The sequence below is a fragment of the Carassius carassius genome, chromosome 50 (genome assembly GCF_963082965.1).
Source record: "Carassius carassius chromosome 50, fCarCar2.1, whole genome shotgun sequence".
Classification (NCBI taxonomy): Eukaryota; Metazoa; Chordata; class Actinopteri; order Cypriniformes; family Cyprinidae; genus Carassius; species Carassius carassius.
The window spans coordinates 1,792,529-1,810,939 of record NC_081804.1 but is presented as its reverse complement, the minus strand read 5'-3'; the positions used below and the strand labels follow the sequence as shown (position 1 = coordinate 1,810,939).

The 18,411-nt window shown below is 38.2% G+C and overlaps 1 protein-coding gene across 1 annotated transcript; it reads left to right on the top strand.

The window, feature by feature from the left end:
- The first annotated feature begins 11,697 nt into the window (after positions 1-11,697).
- Positions 11,698-17,957, top strand: LOC132133199 (mitochondrial glutamate carrier 1-like). The gene is made up of 10 exons (XM_059545961.1): positions 11,698-11,737; positions 11,880-12,005; positions 12,091-12,146; positions 12,234-12,324; positions 13,288-13,345; positions 14,879-14,939; positions 15,768-15,906; positions 15,983-16,137; positions 17,496-17,571; positions 17,678-17,957. The coding sequence occupies exons 1-10, from the start codon at positions 11,718-11,720 to the stop codon at positions 17,829-17,831; spliced, it is 936 nt and encodes a 311-aa protein (XP_059401944.1). The 5' UTR covers positions 11,698-11,717; the 3' UTR covers positions 17,832-17,957.
- The last annotated feature ends 454 nt before the right edge of the window (positions 17,958-18,411 follow it).

Here is an 18,411-nt window from a genome sequence, read left to right as displayed (position 1 = left end):
ATATAACTTAATTATATTTAATTATTAAAATAAATATTACATGAAATTATTGAAAAAATGGGCTTCTAAAACAATATGGTTATACTTAAAAAATATATAATAATAATAAAGCAGTGCAATTGTGCAATTTAATAATAAAAATAAAACCACATTCTCCATAAGAAATATTATAGCTCATATAGTTTTACAATTAAAATTAAAATATATATACGTGCACACACACAAACCCATATATAATTTTTATGGTTGTGAGAATGCTGTGTTTCTATATGTAAAAGAGAAGTTGGGAGTAAAAGGTGCTTATTTGTCATGAAATTATGAAAAGAAATAATGCAATGCAAGTGCAAATACAACAATAAATACAATGCAAAAATCCCAAGGGACATAAAAATAGGCTTAATCTTTGTACAAAATGAAATTCAAATTTGTTTTGAAGTGCAATATGACCAGGACACGTTCTTGACGGATCTCGTGACGTCATCCCCGCACAGCATTATGGACATCTGCACAATCCAAATTACTTGATTAAATTATTAAATCATCTCGGTTACGTATGTAACCAGGGTTCCCTGAATAGGGAACGAGATGCTGCGGTAACGTCACCGTATGGGAACACCTCTTGGTGTGACAAATGTCTGAAGCCCTATACCATCCCGCCAATCCTATTGGCCAAATAGTGCTTGGCACTGTCCTACGCATGCGTACGCATCGTATACCTGAGTGCCGTGGGCTATTTCGCTCAGATTTCATGAACTGAAGAAATGCTATCAAGGTACGGAACGGCCGGGACCGCAGCATCTCGTTCCCTATTCAGGGAAAGGTGGTTACATACGTAACCGAGATGTTCCCTTTCATAGGTCACTTCGATGCTGCGGTGACTTCACCGTATGGGAACCCTATACCATAACGCCTGACGTACCTGATAGTTGGAATCCAAGGAAAGCATCTGCTCAAGCGGAGAGAACCCAGGAGCCAGGAGCCATCCTCACATCCAGACTGTAAAACTTGACAAAAGTGTTCGGTGAGGAACATCCTGCCGCAGCACAGACATCATATATATAGAAGAACCACTGAGAAAGCTTGTGATGAAGCCACTGCTCTCGTGGAATGAGCTCTAACTCCTAAGGGCGAAGCGAGTCCGCGCGCCTTATAGGCTAAAGATATAGTCTCCACCAGCCAATGGGACATTGGCTGCTTTGTGACAGCATGGCCTCTATTTTGTGTCCTAACAGACAAAGCTGGTTGGACACACGCCATGGAGCTGTTCGATCAACATAAGTCTTCAGAGCTCTGACAGGGCAAAGACTCAGATCTCCTGACCCCACCTCTGCAGGGGGTAAAGCCTCCAAAACCACTTGTTGAAAGTGAAAAGGGCTCGAAGCGACCTTAGGGACATAATTAGGCCTCGGTCGCAGCAATACTTTCACAGAGCCTGGTGCAAAATCCATGCACGAGGGCGAAACAGAAAAAGCCTGTAAATCCCCAACTCTCTTGAGGGAGGATAAAGCCACAAGAAGAACTGTCTTTAAAGTCAGGATTTTATCCGGTATAGTTTCAAAGGGCTCAAACAGATGCCCTGATAAACCTTGCAACACAATGGATAAATCCCATGAAGGAACTCGCACAGGGCGGAAAGGCCTCAGCCGTCGTGCACCTTGTATAAAACGAGAGACCAGGGGATGACAGCCCACTGAAGCACCATCTATATATACGTGGTTAGCTGAAATGGCTGCCACGTAAACTTTCAGAGTGGCTGGCGTTACTCCATCGGAGAAACGGTCTTGAAGGAACTCCAGCACTGAAGCCACTGGGCAGTAAACCGGATCCAATTACGAATTCCACACCAGGTCGTAAACAGTTTCCATTTGAAAGCATATAAACGTCTCGTAGAAGCTGCCCCAGAATTCATTATAGTCTCGGTGGTTTCAACAGAAAGACCGGGACATATTAACTCACTCCGCTCAGAGGCCACGCCCACAGCTTCCATAGATCTGGCCTTGGGTGCCAAATCATTCCCTGTGCTTGCGATAGTAAGCCCTGTCTGAGGGGAATCTCCCATGGAGAGTCCGCTAACAGACTGACCAGGTCCGCAAACCACTGCTGTGTGGGCCACCACGGAGCAACCAGCAGCAGCTGCTCCACTCTGTCCAGCTGTATACTGGATAACACTGCTGGAATTAGACGAATCAGGGGAAAAGCATACAAGCTGGATAGCAAATCCACTCCGAAGTTCAAATGTCCGGGTACATGAACCGCTCGGATCGACAGAAATCTGGTCTGAGACCAAAGAAGAATATTTCTCGCCAGCCTGCACAGGGGGCGAGAGCTTAATCCTACTTGATGATTCAGATACGACACAACCGCTATGTTGTCTGACCTGAGTAGTACCTGACGGCCGATCAGCAGATTCGAGAAATACTGGAGAGCTAGAAAAACCGCCAGTAATTCCAACCTGTTTATATGCCAACTGCGTTGTGTCGCCGTCCATACTCCATGAGCTGGGCGCCCTTGACAAACATCTCCACAACCGGTCAAACACGCGTCCGTCGTGACAGACTCTCGGGAAGCACAAATCCCCAGCTGAACTCCAGCTAGAAGGAATTTGGTTGACATCCATTTTCTTATTGACATAACACACCTCCGTGTCACCGAAATCGTCCGATGCGGAAGACAACGGGGTGAAATGTTCCGGCTTGTCGTCCACCACTGAAAAGGACGCATATGAAGTAAGCCCAGACGGATTACAGGTGATGCCGCTGCCATTAGACCTAAAAGTCTGAGGCACAAACTCACCGTCACTGTGCGACCCACTTTGAAGTGACGCACGCATGACGCGAGAGATTGAGCGCGCGGGAGAGATAGTCTTGCTGTCATCGCACAAGAGTCCAAGTCTATTCCCAGAAGGTTATCCACTGAGAGGGAATTAAAACACTCTTCTAGAAATTCAGATGACATTTAGATGATTCAGCACAAGATCCCGAACGCCCTGGAGCCGCAACGGGGCCAGAACTGCGTCCATGCGATTCGAAAATACTCGATGAGCCAAAGCTAAGCCGAAAGAGGAACACAGTATTGATACGCTTTGCCCTCTAAAGCGAATCTGAGGAACTTCCTGTGTCTCTTGATGATCTGAATATAAAAATATGCATCCTTCATATCGATCGTGACAAACCAACTGTTTGGTTGAATCTGAGACAGAATAGACTTTACCGTTAACATCTTGATTTTGCTCATCTTGAGTGCAAGATTCAAACGGCGTAAATCGTCACCTTTATTGATTTTACCAAAATAGCGGCTTTAAAACCTGACTCCATCTGAGAGGGGTCTACTTTATAGCCCCTATTCCCCGCAGAGATGCTCCTGCCGCAGCACCACGATTTGGTTAACAACCATGGGAGATTTCCACGGCAAAAAGGCGGGCCTTTCTGAACTGAATGGTGTATCCGTGACGAATTGTGTGTAACACCCATAGTGAAAATGCCGGTCAAGCGCTACCATGCGGCCCATAAAACGTATTGGTTTCCAAGCCTCCGCCTGCAGCATTCCCACATGCATTAACGTCCGAGCAAGGAAAGCTCACAGCGTCCGTAAACAAGGAAAGCGCATGTGTAAAAGTCACTACGTTTCGTTGTGTCTAATCCTGAAGCTAATCCACGGCAGAATTAAATCCAACAAAATGAACATCGGGCCACGCCGCTAGCGTGATTACGGCAGCTGTGTGAGCCGTCATAAACAGGCCGTCTTAGTCAGCCTCTTGTGCCGTCCCTCAAACTCTGAAGGCTGGATTGTGCAGAGTGTCTGAGGGGGCGCTCAAGTGATAGCTCAATCCAATGATGCTCGAGGTGCCTTTGCTGCGAGACAGTCAATGTTAGAGCGTGGGGACTGCAGTGAGAGAGTTGGATGTGCATTAGCAGTCCAACAGCACTCTCTAGTGGAGGGCACAGTCCCTGACGAACAGGAAGGGAAGCGCATGCGTCAAAGTCTTTGCGTTTCGTTGTGTATAATCCTGAAGCGTATCCACGGTAGGATTTAATCCAACAAGATAAACATTGGGCCACGCCAATAGCGAGAACGCGGCAGCTGTGTGAGCCGTCATAAACTGGCCGTCTTTGTCAGCCTCTTGTGCCGTCCCTCAAACTCTGAAGGCTGGATTGTGCAGAGTGTCTGAGGGGGCGCTCAGGTGATAGCTCAATCCAATGATGCTCGAGGTGCCTTTGCTGCGAGACAGTCAATGTTAGAGCATGGGGATTGAGGACGAGAGGCTTTTGCCGTACAACTCAGGTTTTTGTAATGTTGGCGAGATTAGCCGAGGTGGCGCTCGACTGTTAACATCCCCGTCATAGAACGGTTCACTGCTCGGGCAGTATGTTTGGTAGCACTTTTCACAGCCTCCGGTAATATCTTTCTCGATAAGAACCGCCATAAAGTGAAGTAAATTTGCAGAGATTAGACGCGACTCGACATGCCTTCGACGAGACTTTAGGCCGCGGCCGAGTTCGGCGCGATCCGTTCGGCTAGAGAGTTCGTCCACAGCGGCATCACTGTATAACAGCAGTCCACCATATCAGCAGTGGTGGCGAAACCTGCGGCGTTGGTGACGTGCGCTGATTAAGGCTGCTTCCAGGACCTCGAAACCTCTTGGTGGAGGTCCGTGTAGAAGGGTAGCGGCTCACGGGGGGGATAATTTGTCCACCACGCGTGTAACCACATTCAACAGCTCACTGAGGAAGGGGAGGCGCGTTTCTCCTGTCCGCTCGGAGGGAGAGAACCGCATGTGCCGGCCGCGGCCGCGGTGGACAAACATAGTTTGTAAAAGCAAATCTGCTGATTAACACACTCGAGTGGGGGAGAGCGAGCAAAGTGGAAAAAACTCCAGCACACACTGTATTCATAGTCCAAGCCGCACACATCGCCCCAAACCACCACCTTGTGACCACAGAAGCGTAACGGTGGGGGTTAGATGTGAGGCGACCTATAGAAAATACACTCCAGAGCGCAGAACTGTAGCCACAGGCTATCATGGAGAGAACATGTAGAGAGGCTGCTAAACGAACCTCTCATGAGTGCCTCCCTGTGATAAACCCATATACAGCTCCTATACCTTTCGTTGACTCATCGCATCCGCGAAGAGGAGTTGAACACTGCTCGAAGTAAAAACCGCTGAGAACGCGACGCGAGATGGTTTCCTTAGGGCACAGATGATTTGCTTTCCTGAAGGAAATGAAATCTGAGCGAAATAGCGCGCGGCACTCAGGTATACGATGCGTACACATGCATAGGGCGGTGCCAAGCGCTATTTGGCCAATAGGATTGGCGGGATGGTATAGGGCTTCAGACATTCGTCACACCGAGAGGTGTTCCCATACGGTGACGTCACCGCAGCATCGAAGTGACCTATGAAAGGGAACAGTGATGTTCATTCTCCTGTCTTCTTTCCCAGAAGTGGGGAATATTCCTCGGTCCTTTTTGATGTAGTATTCTTCCATGTGTTTTAAAAGGGTTCGTTCCCCCCAAAATAGTTTTAAAACACAAGCTTATTTTCATTTTTGGGTGAACTAACCCTTTTAACTCAAGGTCACCGTTGCGTCACGCCGATGACGTCACCGCGCTTTTTTTTAACCTTTGCTTAAACAGCAGAAAAAATCTGACGGCGCGCGCCAGCAGGCGGCGATCAAAACACCGACTTTCTCCCGTAGTGTCGTGCTTTTTCCTCCCTCCTTTCCTCCAAACGCACACCGAGTAACACCGGCGGCTTTAACCATTATCACACCGTCACCGGAGGAGGAACATCACATGAAGCCATAATAACCGGAGAAACGGGACAAAGCTGCAGGATCCGGTATGTAGCGCGGTTACGCGCTTATTTCTTTGACTAGCATTTGTGTGTCATATTAATATTTAAATTTGTTTAGCAGAAAGCTGATACAATAGAATCATTATGATCTAAACGGTCTCCGTGTTAAAGATTATGTCAGTTCGCAGAATAAACGGAAATAACGGTAACGTTACAGTGGTTCTTACAATGTAATGCGACGGATCGTTTCTCTTTATGTGGCAAAATACGATTCCCCATCGCGAGAAGGCGTCTGAAATCAAACATGACTGATCAAACTGGCAAACGGTAACGTTATTTAGGACAGAAGCGAGAAAGAGCGTCTTTGACAGCTTCATTCATTCTAACGGTCGCGTTCCGCGCGCGAACATCTGTTTCGCGTAATACAGCGGCGCGCGTTTCGTCTGCGCGTTACTGTACCGTCCGTCCGTTATGCCCGCGGGATTAACCGGCCGCGGAATCCGCTCCAGGGCCATTAAAGACGGACGTTATGTCTTTGGGGATCTGCAGCGGATCATCAGCAGCCAGCAACATCAGGGCACCGCGGCGCGCGCGTTCTCGATGCGCCGTGCGCGCTCTCGAGCCTCTCGGGATTGACACAATCAGCGACCTCTTTAACATACTGCACATATTTCTTCTCTCTTCTACATATTCTAGCAGGTTTTCCCCCATGATTAAGTAATTGCGTCCTTGGACTAAAATAAAACAACCTTTACAGAAAAAGTGCTACAGAATCATGGTATTTTGGACATGTTACCCTGAAATACCATGTAAATACCGCAATACATGACTTTTAGGACTCTGGTGTATTTCAAAATAGATGTACAAATGAGTTTAATAAAACCATTACAAATTAGACATTAAGACCCCTGTATTAACTAACAATAGTCTTTATGTTATTAATATTTGTCCGCTCCTGATTCTTCTCGGTATCACTGTTATATTTGCTCACTGGGATTCTGAGACCAGCTGAATGCAGTATATGATTGTTCAATTTCACTCTCTGTCATGTGTGGTGATTATAAACACTCAACACTGATAATAATCAGAAATGTTTCTTGAGCAGCAAATCAGTATATTATCATGATTTCTGAAGATTATGTGACACTGAAGACTGGAGGAATGATGCTGAAAATACAGCTGCAGATCACAGACATAAATTATATTGTAAAATATATTTTAATAGAAAACAGTTATATTAGACTTTAATAATATGTCACATTATTACAGTTTTTACTGTATTTTTGATCAAAAAATGCAGCCTCAGTGAGCAGAAGATACTTATTTCAGAAACATTAAAAATTCTTAACAACCTGAAACCTTTGAACATTAGTGTATATTTTTTTTTAGAAACGAATAGTGTTTTTTAGAGCTTGATGCTGTAAATCAGTAAAATTATTATTTTTTGGACAAGAAATATTCTTCTAAACTCATGTGAAACGACATAAGGAATACAGGTAGCTCTGACTATCTTAACCCAGATGATCTTCCAGGTTGAAACCATTGGTAGATCAGCTGAAGATCATACATTTGGGAATAGAATTATTTTCCAGAATGAAACAGTGGCGTGTCCAGAGTGACTTGTGATTGTGAAGTTCTTGGCTTCATCAGCTGCTTGTGATCTCAGGTCGGCTTCACCTCCTCTTTCCCTCCCTCCCTCCATCTTCTCTCTCCTCCCACCCAGCTGTCTCCCTTTACAGCTCTCTCTTCTCTCTCTCTTTACACTCCTCCATCCTCACTGATTCTCTGCATCCCTCCATTTGGCAGCACAACAACATGTTAATGGATGTATTTTATAGTTGACATCTGTGTTTATATTTTGCTTAAAGAAAAGTACCAGTACCAGTTTTTTTTTTTTTTGGAGGGGGGGGGGGCAGTACTATAGTAATACAATGGAAACATGAGTTTTACTACACAAAAACACCCAATTTTTTTTTTTTTAATTAACTAATTCTTTAATTTTTATTTTTTGTGTGTAGTAAAATTAATGTTTGGGGTCTGTAAGAATTATTTAATTTTTAAAGAAGTCTATTCTACTCATCAAAGCTGCATTTATTTGAATGGTGAAATGTTAATTCAATTTTAAAGTGATGTTTATATTTTAATGCATTTTAAAATGTAATTTATTTCTGTGATGCAGCGCTGTATTTTCAGCATCATTCCTCCAGTCTTCAGTGTCACATGATCCTTCAGAAATCATTCTGATATACTGATTCTTATTATCATCAAATGTTGAAAAAAGTTGTGATGCTTCATATTTTTGTGAAAACTGCCATACATTTTCAGGATTCTTTGATGAATAGAATATTCAAAAGAACAGAATTTATTTGAAATAGAAATTTTGTAACATTATAAATCATTTTACTGATCACTTTAACGCATCCTTGCTGAATAAAAGTGTTAGATTCTTTAAAAAAAAAAAAATCCCCAAACCTTTGAACAGTAGCGTATGTAAGACAATACATGAGTGATGAATGTCTTACTATTGACTGTTAGTCAGCACAGGTGTGTGTATGAACACATGAGCGCTTTACGTTCAGTACTCACACACACACACACACACACAAACGACGGGGCTGAAATCTGCTGTAAGACATGTGGAAATCTCTGGCACTCAATCATAGGATTTCATAGCCTTTTCAGTCCATTTCCATGGAAACTATCTCATTTCTGTTGTGTAGAAATATTCAGACTCGCCCTTGCTGGAGAAGCTTGAAGATCAGAGCAGCTGGTGCATGCTGGGAGCACAAGACCAAACCACTGATAGCACAAAAACACCGTTCTCAGCTCCTGTTCCTCTGTGAACTGAAACAGAAAGCTGAACAGTAAACGTCCATCGCTCAGATGTTGCTCTTTCTTTGCTCGGAAGACTTGATTTACATCTACAGATGTTTCATGTGTTAAAGTTGAAGACGTGCACAAAAGTATAGAGCAGTGTTATTTTAGGATTATTTATATACTAATATAGCATTTATCAATAATTAGCTTTTTTATATTTTAATATTTCTTTTTGTTTTGTCATTTTTATTAGTTGTTTTTAGTATTTATTTTTAGCTTTAATTTATTAAACTTATTATTTGTAATTTTAGTACTTGAGCTTAAAGCGTAAATATTTCAGCTAGTTTCCAAGTCAACATTTAGAATTTGTACAAGTTTAAAGCTTCTTAATTTTTTTTAAAAAGTATTTCTATTTTATCTCAATGCTTTTTAAATGCAATATTCTATTATTTATTAATATTTTGAATGAGCTAAAAATAATTTTCATTTTCATTTTACCATATGTTTTTGTTGCATGCTTTTGCCATTTTATTAGTTTTTGTTGTTTGTTATTATTATTTAACTTTATTTTTTTAAGTTTATTATTATTTTTAGTTTTAGTAAATTTGGTAATCAAGCTTAAACTTAGTTACAAATGCAACATTTAACATTTTTAAACGTTTCTTAAAGGTTGTTTTTATTAAGTTTATTTTTTATTTGATATTTATATTTTATTTCAATTACCTAAATATATATCTATAATATTATATTATTTATTAATATATTTGATTAGTTAATTTTTTTAATTTAATTTAAGTTAAAGTTTTAGTAATTTTGTAATTGACATTTTATTAAGTTTATTAGCTTAATTTTATTTCAGTTTGTTATTGTTGTTACAGTCATTTTAATACTTCAGCTTATACTTCTGTTAGTTGCCATGTTATGTAGAATTTTTTTAAATACTATATCCATATTTTATTTTATTTCTTCTTTTTTTTAATGTTTTAGCTTCAGTTGTATTGTCCCATAAATTGAACAGAAATGTGGATAGCATCTCAGATCATTTGATCTTGTGGATTTAATGAGAAATGTCTGAGGTCATGTTGAGATCTTTGACTTTAAGTTGAGACTTTGGCACAATTTGAGACATTGAGATCTTTTCTGAAACTCTACAGGAGTCTTTTCTCAGGAGAAACATCTGCGAAGCAGGAGATCTCAGCAAAATCTCCAAGTGATTTATTCTTTTATCATTGTTGCTTGACCTTTATGAGCCTCAGAGACTTTGCAAAATATATCCCATATCTGTGTTTTTCATTGAGAGTAGGAACATTTTGCCAGTCTAAACAGACCTGATATTCTCTGGGATGAAGAGAAAGATGCAACAATAATAGTCCTGCTGAAAGAAAGCACCATGAGATTTCACGCTGGGTCTGTGCTAACTCTCCTGAGTGAAGGAGAAAGAGGAAACCAGACAGAGAAAGTGCAGAACTGAAGGTAGATGAGTTCAGTCCAGTCAGCAGAAATCAGGAAACGCATGAGTGGAGAGCAGGACGAAGAGAGGGAGGGGACAGAGCGAGAGAGACGTGCTGATTGGCTGATCCGAGGGGAGGAACGAGGGAGAAAATCGGACCGTCTTTAAATCGTTGAACTTAAAACACACACACATGTTCCTCTCGGACTCCTCCTGACCTTCTGTCTGTTTATCACCAAGATTACATGACCATCAAATCTGCTGATAAACACTTAAATATGAATATAGACAATGCTCTGGGTTGCTGGTCATGTGTTTCATGGCATAATTCTTGTAAAGTTTCAACAGCAACAAGTGCTGCCACCAAAGAGACCAGTGTCAACAAAACATTGTCATTATTTATCACTTTAATGATCATTTGTATAACATTATTAACATATTTCAGTTAGTTGTCAAATCATTTCTAGTTTTTTTCCCTAATTATTTATATTTCGTAATATTATTAATTATTAATAATAGTCTTGATAATATTTTACATTTTTATGTATTAATATTATTTATATGGAGCACAAAATATCAGTTGGAAAAAACAAATATCAGAGGCATGGCCGTGTTATTTTAGCATTATTTATACACGTTTACAGTATTTAATAACATTTTGAGTTAATATAATAATTATAATAATATTTTGAATGTTATTTTTATTTTCCAGATTTAATTAAAAATGTTAAAAGTATTTCTAGCTCCATTTTTTATTTGCGTTTTAGTTTTAGTTATCCTAGTACTTAATTTGAGTTTATTTTTTTTGTTTTTCACCTAATATATATATAGATATATAATATTATTACAGTATTTTTTATTATCTCAATAATTTATAATTTAGTGATAATTATATAATTTGTATTAATAATAATAATAACAATAATTGAATATTATTTCAGTTATATGTTAGCTTTTCCCGTTTTTCATTAGTTTTAAATAGTTTCTCTCTTAATCCATTTTTCTGTTCTTTTTGTAAACAGTATGTGCATCTTATTTCACATAAAGCAAATGTTCATCTTCATAATCTTTCAAAGTTGCTCTGAAATGACTTTCTTTTTTTTAAATACATATACGCTTGGCCTTATTTTTCTACCTCTTCTGGTTTAGAGATCATTTATTATCATCCGGTTAATTCCCAAATGATGAACTCAAGTTCTGCCCTGCATTTTGTGTTTCTAACAGAAGTTATATATTACAAAAGTAAATATAGAGTTGACACCAATTTTACAGAAAACAACTTATCTGTGACACATTCAAGTTAGGCGTGTGTCATCAATCAGACGGTATGAGCCCGTGGAACATCCGGCAACATGTGATAGGAATAAAAATAAGAGATGGAGAGATGAGGCGAGAGGAGCAGAGGAGGAAGGAAAGGAAAGAGTGAGTCCAGTGTGAGGAATTTCTAGAGTCAGTGAGAGATGACACCTTTATCAGAAACACACTAATGTCCTCTCTCTCTCTCTCTCTCTCTCTCTCTCTCTCTGTGCGTGTGTGTGTGTGTGTGTCTTTCAGAGATCTGCCAGAGGACGCTGAATGGACCGAGATCCCAAAACCAGTAAAAATCTGCACAGACGTGCACTCTGACGCCTTACACACACACACACACACTGAAAAATGGCTGACAAACAGATCAGGTGAGTTTGTAATTTCAACTATCACTACTTGGACTTGGTGTTGAACTCTTCTGACCCCAGAACACTTTAGCAACAGCATCCTAAAGCCCTAGCAGCCATGCGTCTTTTACCAGTCTCTTTCTCCTCTCATGCTTCGCTCCAGTTTGTCTGGCAAGCTAATAAACGGCGGTCTGGCGGGACTGATCGGCGTTACCTGCGTCTTTCCCATCGATCTGGCCAAAACCCGTCTCCAGAACCAGCAGAATGGATCGCGCCTCTATACCAGCATGTGAGTGCTCAAACAGTCGAGTCGAGTGCGTTCATATTAGCTCCACATCTGCATCATACTCTACTGTACATACTGTGCTCTGCAGGTCCGACTGCCTTGTGAAGACCATCCGGTCAGAAGGATACTTTGGCATGTACAGAGGTCTGTCAATCTTAGACTAGTTAACTGTCAGCTAAGAGATTATTATTTCCTGTGAAAACTGAGAATGTATGCTCTTCTCTCTCTCAGGTGCGGCGGTGAACTTAACTCTCGTCACTCCAGAAAAAGCCATCAAGCTTGCCGCAAATGATTTCTTCAGATTTCACCTCTCTAAGGACGGGTGAGACATAAACACACACACACACACACACAGATCAATATAAGCACGATGACTAGCTCTTTGAGCTCTTTGACACATCGTCTTGCCCGACACACTGCTTGGGTTCATTCCCGGCCACAAACATTTATAATATTTCGTTTTTCATCTAGTAATACACATTTCATACACATAAAATATAAAAAATAGAATATAATAAAATAATATGCTAATAAAATTGTATTGGTATGTTTTATGTTTTTATTTTATTTATGTTATTATAATTTTTTCAATATTTAAATGAAATTAATTATTATAAATTATAGTTAGGATATAATATTTATTTCTATATGCATTATATTATAGTATTATATTATACTTATATATATAGAACATATTTTGTTAAATTCCATATATTTTTGTCCTTTCGTACTCACACGTATATTTATTTATACTTTAATTTTTATTAATTTATTTTGTACTTTATAATTATATTGAATTGTATTATGTCATATATATATATATATATATATATATATATATATATATATATATATATATATATAATTTTTTTTTTTTCATATCCACACACACGCACACATATGTATATTTATTTATTTATTTATTTATTTATTTGATAAATACACACAGACACATGTCCTCTTACACACACACACACACACACACGCAGCTCATTACCAGACCGTGCTGTTATCATCTTATACAGCCACAGTAGTGACATACTGACACTATCAAACATCTCGATCAGTTCAGCACACAGTATCACGTTACCAGACCCACATTCATATTAAATGAGGGTGGAAGCACACAGACAATACCCACAATGCCTTGCCTGCCGCCGTTTCCATGGCAACCAGAAATAGCACCGGTGAGTTATTGCCCGCCGAGTCCAAGTGTGAATTATTATGGACCCTCGGTGTTTGTGCTGATCACACACTGATGACGCTTCACCTCTCGTTCCCTCAGGCAGAAGCTCACTCTGGTGCGAGAGATGCTGGCCGGCTGCGGCGCGGGGACCTGTCAGGTCAGTCTCCATTAATAATGCTCCACTATTATTTTATTCAAGTGGATTCAGCAGCAGACAGATCATTGTGTCTGTAATGGCCTAAGAGACAAAACACAGATGCATTAAGGGTACAAGCACACTCCCGTGAAACGTTCACATCACACATCACACAGGTGCTGCTTATTACACTGGAGCTGAGGGGTTTTGATGCAGGGCGATTTGTTAATGTGCATGTTCTTCCACAATACGATCCTAAAATAGCCCTTTTATACAGAAATCATCTGCAGAACTCCCACAATCTCCTTGGATTAATGAGGCAGATTCACAGATTTTGAGATGTTGCATTAAAATATGTTGGATGAAAAGCCAAAGATATAAAAAATAAAAAACACATATACTTGCTTTATTTACTAATATCTTGAATTAGCTTTTTTTTTAAGCTTCAATTCATTTTACTTATCTTTTATTCATTTTATCTTGTTGTGATTTTGTCAGTTTTATTTGTTTTATTTTATATATTTCTATTTAGCTGTCATTTATCTTTATGTAGTTTTAGTAACTTAGTACTTCATCTTAAACTTATGTTAGGTAATTGCCAATTTTCATTTAATATATTTATGTATGATCTTTATTTCATTACATATATGCATATATTAAAGCAATATAAAAAATGTATAAAGTTTTAGTAATAATACTTCATCTTAAACATTTTTCATGTAATGTATTTATATTTTATTATTTTATCTTTCTATTCTATATGTATATAATTTTATTTTATATATACATACATATACTGTATATATATACTGTATATATATATATATATATAGAGAGAGAGAGAATATAAAATATTTTTTTTTGTGTTATATATTTTTATATTTTCTATATAAATGTGTATATATGCAGTTTAAGTTACACTTATTATTATCAATATTTATACAATTTTTTTAATTTATTTGATGCATGTTTCTAAATAATTTGTTATGATTAATTTAATAATATATATATATATATATATATATATATGAAAATAAAAAAACATAAAATTAAAAAGTGAAATAATTAAAAAATACATTACTAAATAAATAAATTAAAACAAATTGAACGCAAAATTTATTTTAACATCTCACACAGTTTTTTCTCACACTAATTTAACATTTAGTTGAGGTAACCATGTAATTCTCAGAAGTTGTGTAAATATATATTAATTGTTGATCACAAAATCAATGAAAACACTATATTTATAAATAAAACCATTTTATTTCAGATGTAAAAAGAAAATAAAGTGGCCGGAGTAACACAACGACTTAATGCTCATCTGCAATACGTCTATGGGAAGTAGACATACGTGTGTGTTAGCATCAGTGTAAAATTACAAAACGAGAGTCTAAACTATCAGTTTAACCATCTGAAAACAGCTTTAGGCATCAATCCTGTGACTTCTTACTCGTCATAGTTTATTTAAACACGCGTGTGGCCCTTTAAATGAGCTTGTTCTCGTTTTTCATTGGTTCTGAGGTTTCCTCTAACCATGTTTCTGTTGTGTTGCAGGTCATCGTTACAACACCGATGGAGATGCTAAAGATTCAGCTGCAAGATGCAGGAAGAATCGGTAAGAATCTAGTCTAAAAAGAGGAAGGAATGAAGGGAGGTGAAGTGAGAAATCAAGACACAGGACAGAGAAGAGAGACCAAGCACTGACACCTTGTGGTCACATTTCTCTCTCTACATTACTGTCAGATGTGGCAGTTCTGTACATTGAACAGTTTATTAATTTGTGTACCACTTACACACACACACACACACACACATATATATATATATATATATATATATATATATATATATATATATATATATATATATATATATATATATATATATATATATATATATATGTGTGTGTTGAAGCCTGCAGTAAATGTTTTGCATTTAGCAGTCCACTCTGCTTATTGTTTTTGGAGAATGTTGCACTCCTGTTTGTCATTGAGCACGAAACTTCACGCCAATAAATCATCAGAAATATTGGTCTTTACCAATATATTGAATCTTTACATTTGTCCTGCCTGTTGTCCGTGGATTTACCTATATTTGGTGTTATTTGCCGTATAAAATGCATCTATACATGCAAAATCGATTTTACAGTTGATTCAATGAACACTTGTCTCTCAAATCAAACAGGATTTTTTTTAACACAAGTGACAAGTCTCTCATTTGTAGGTTGCATTGACACCTAGCGGTGGATGCAAGTAAAGCAGTATAACAGTACCTCATTTTTTTTCTTCAAATGAATGCACCTGAAATTTTTTTGACAAAGATTTCAATTTGTTTGTGGTCTATTTAGGATAAGGCCCTATCAGTATAGTTGAAATGCGAGGGCTCGTTTATGCTGGACACTGTAATGTGCTGTGTGTGTGTGTGTGTGTGTGTGTGTGTGTAGCGGCTCAGAGGAAGCTCATGCCGCAGGCTGTGACCCCCGTGGAGCTGAAGTCCCCCACAGCTGTGCAACTCACCAGACAATTACTGAAGGAAAAGGGCATCGCGGGTCTTTACAAGGGTCTGGGAGCCACGCTGCTCAGGTTGGGGAAATAACACCAGAGTCTTCAGACTGCAGACTCTCAGAGAATCTCAGCCTCGTGTTTTCTCTCCCTTCAGGGATGTCCCCTTCTCTATCATTTATTTCCCTCTGTTTGCTAATCTGAATGATCTGGGGAAGAGAGGAGGCGACGGTCCCGCTCCCTTCTACGTCTCCTTCATATCGGGCTGCATCGCGGGCAGCACAGCCGCCGTCGCCGTCAACCCTGTAGATGGTGGGTTTCTGCATCTTTAAACATCTCTGCTGTTCTGGGATCCTGATGCTTTAGTGAGCCGCCTACATACAACGCATTTTAAAGCATCCTAGAAATACTTCTGATGCAAATGCTGTACCACAAAATTAGCTTCGGTCTAATTTTGCAGGGAAGACAATCTAAAAATGAAGAGAAGTGACAAATACAATTTTAATCAGTGAGTAAAATATCAATAAAAACGGTTAAATTAATATTAATTAATCTAATTATAATCAATGTAATTCTTATCTAATTAAACATTTTCAACATTCGTTTGTTTTTCGGTTAAAAAACGAAATATTTAGTATGGAATGCTTTTTCTGATTTTTAATGCTAATTATTATTAATTCAGTATATTTAATAATTTATTGATTTGTATCTATTTTAAACAATACTAAATATTACATGTGGATTGATTTTGTCTATTTTTGTTACTGAAAATGAAAGATTAATCTTTTTTTTATTTTGTATTAAGTAGAATAGTAAATCAAATAGAAAGCTGAATAATAAATATTGAATATTTTTCCAATTTCTTTTTTCAGTTTTTAAAGTAGAAAATTTTATTTTTTTTGTCTACTTTTAATATTGAATATTAAATATTATACATTTTTCAGTATTTGTTTTGTCTATCATTTATTAATAAATATAAAATATTTCTCAATATTTAAATTTTCCATTTTTAGAATACTGAATATTATATTTTGTTTATGTATTACTGAATATTAAATGTTTTTTTAAATGTTTAATATGAAATATTGAATGTATTTCTTCAATATTATATTTTTATATATTTAAATGCTGAATGTGAAATATTAAATACAAAAAGTACAAAATTTAATTTTTTGTCTACTTTTATCATTTAATATTAACTATTAGACATTTTTCAGTATTTGTTTTGTCTATCATTTATTAATAAATCTGAAAAATATTTTTCAATATTTAATTTCTCAATTTTTAAAATACAGAATATTATATTTTGTTTATTTATTACTGAATATAAATTTTTTATCTTTAATATGAAATAATGAATTAAATTTTTTCAATAAAAATTTTCTATATTTAAATGCTGAATGTGAAATATTGAATATTTTGGGCATTTTATATAAAAAATACTGTCTGATACACATTCTAATGCAAACTCTGTTCAAAACAATAGCCCTTGATTTGCGTCTCTGCTCACGTTTCATCTCTGTCAGTTTGCTGAGGAGGCAGTATGCAGTGAAGCAGCTCGCTAGCTTTAGCAACAGAGCCTGTACGTTAGCAAAAACTGTTGTGCAATGCAAAAAGCAACATCTGTGCAGTTTCATAACTGACCATTGAACGGCTCGTGTGTGTTTCAGTGATAAAGACCAGGCTCCAGACGATAACACGAGGGACTCAAGAGGACACTTACAGCGGGGTGACCGACTGCATCAGGTCATTTCCTTTTAAGGTCATCAGGTGACCTTATTTCATTAAAAGAACCTTAGACTGGAGCTATAATACATTTTTGATCCATTGCCCATTTTTCGTGTGATCACAGGAAGATATTACGCCATGAAGGTCCCACTGCTTTCCTGAAGGGGGCGTACTGTCGGGCTCTCGTCATCGCGCCGCTCTTCGGCATCGCTCAGGTGGTCTACTTCTTCGGCATAGGCGAATACATCTTGAGCTATCTGCCCAAACGGAACAATTAACCACCCTTCCCATCATGCATTGCACCAGTCCTGGCCCCCTCTCACAGGTCGTCATTACCGAAGGATCAAAGCGTAACGTGGAGCAGTCTGACTGATTTGAATCGTTTGTAGTCGTGCCGTTTTCGTGTGTTTTTCTCTGAATGAGCTTGTGTTTGCCAAGCTGCCTGTATTTCGTCTCGTCCGGTCTCGCGCTGAGACAAACATGATGTCCTTTTACGAGCGTTTAATCGTTGAGCCATCGTCCAAGCACTGACATTTAAACCGTAAAATCAGTGATCGGTCATAACACGATCTCGTAGAGCTCTTGTTAATTATGTACTGAAATATCAAGCCAACATGAAGCTCTTTTTAATTGTTAATTTCCTGGAACATGAGGACACTTCATGTTGATTAGTTTGCCCTTTATAGTAGCTGTTTCCGTCTTTCTTACGACCAGCTCTGACTGCTTTCCCTCTGGGCTCAGAATGACTTTGAGGAAAAGTGGAAAGACTAAAGCGTAGTAAAGTCAAAGTGTCTGAGCCGAGAGCAGCTTGTCTTTGTGCACGGTCAAGGCTTTATTCAGCGTTTGTTTCATTACATG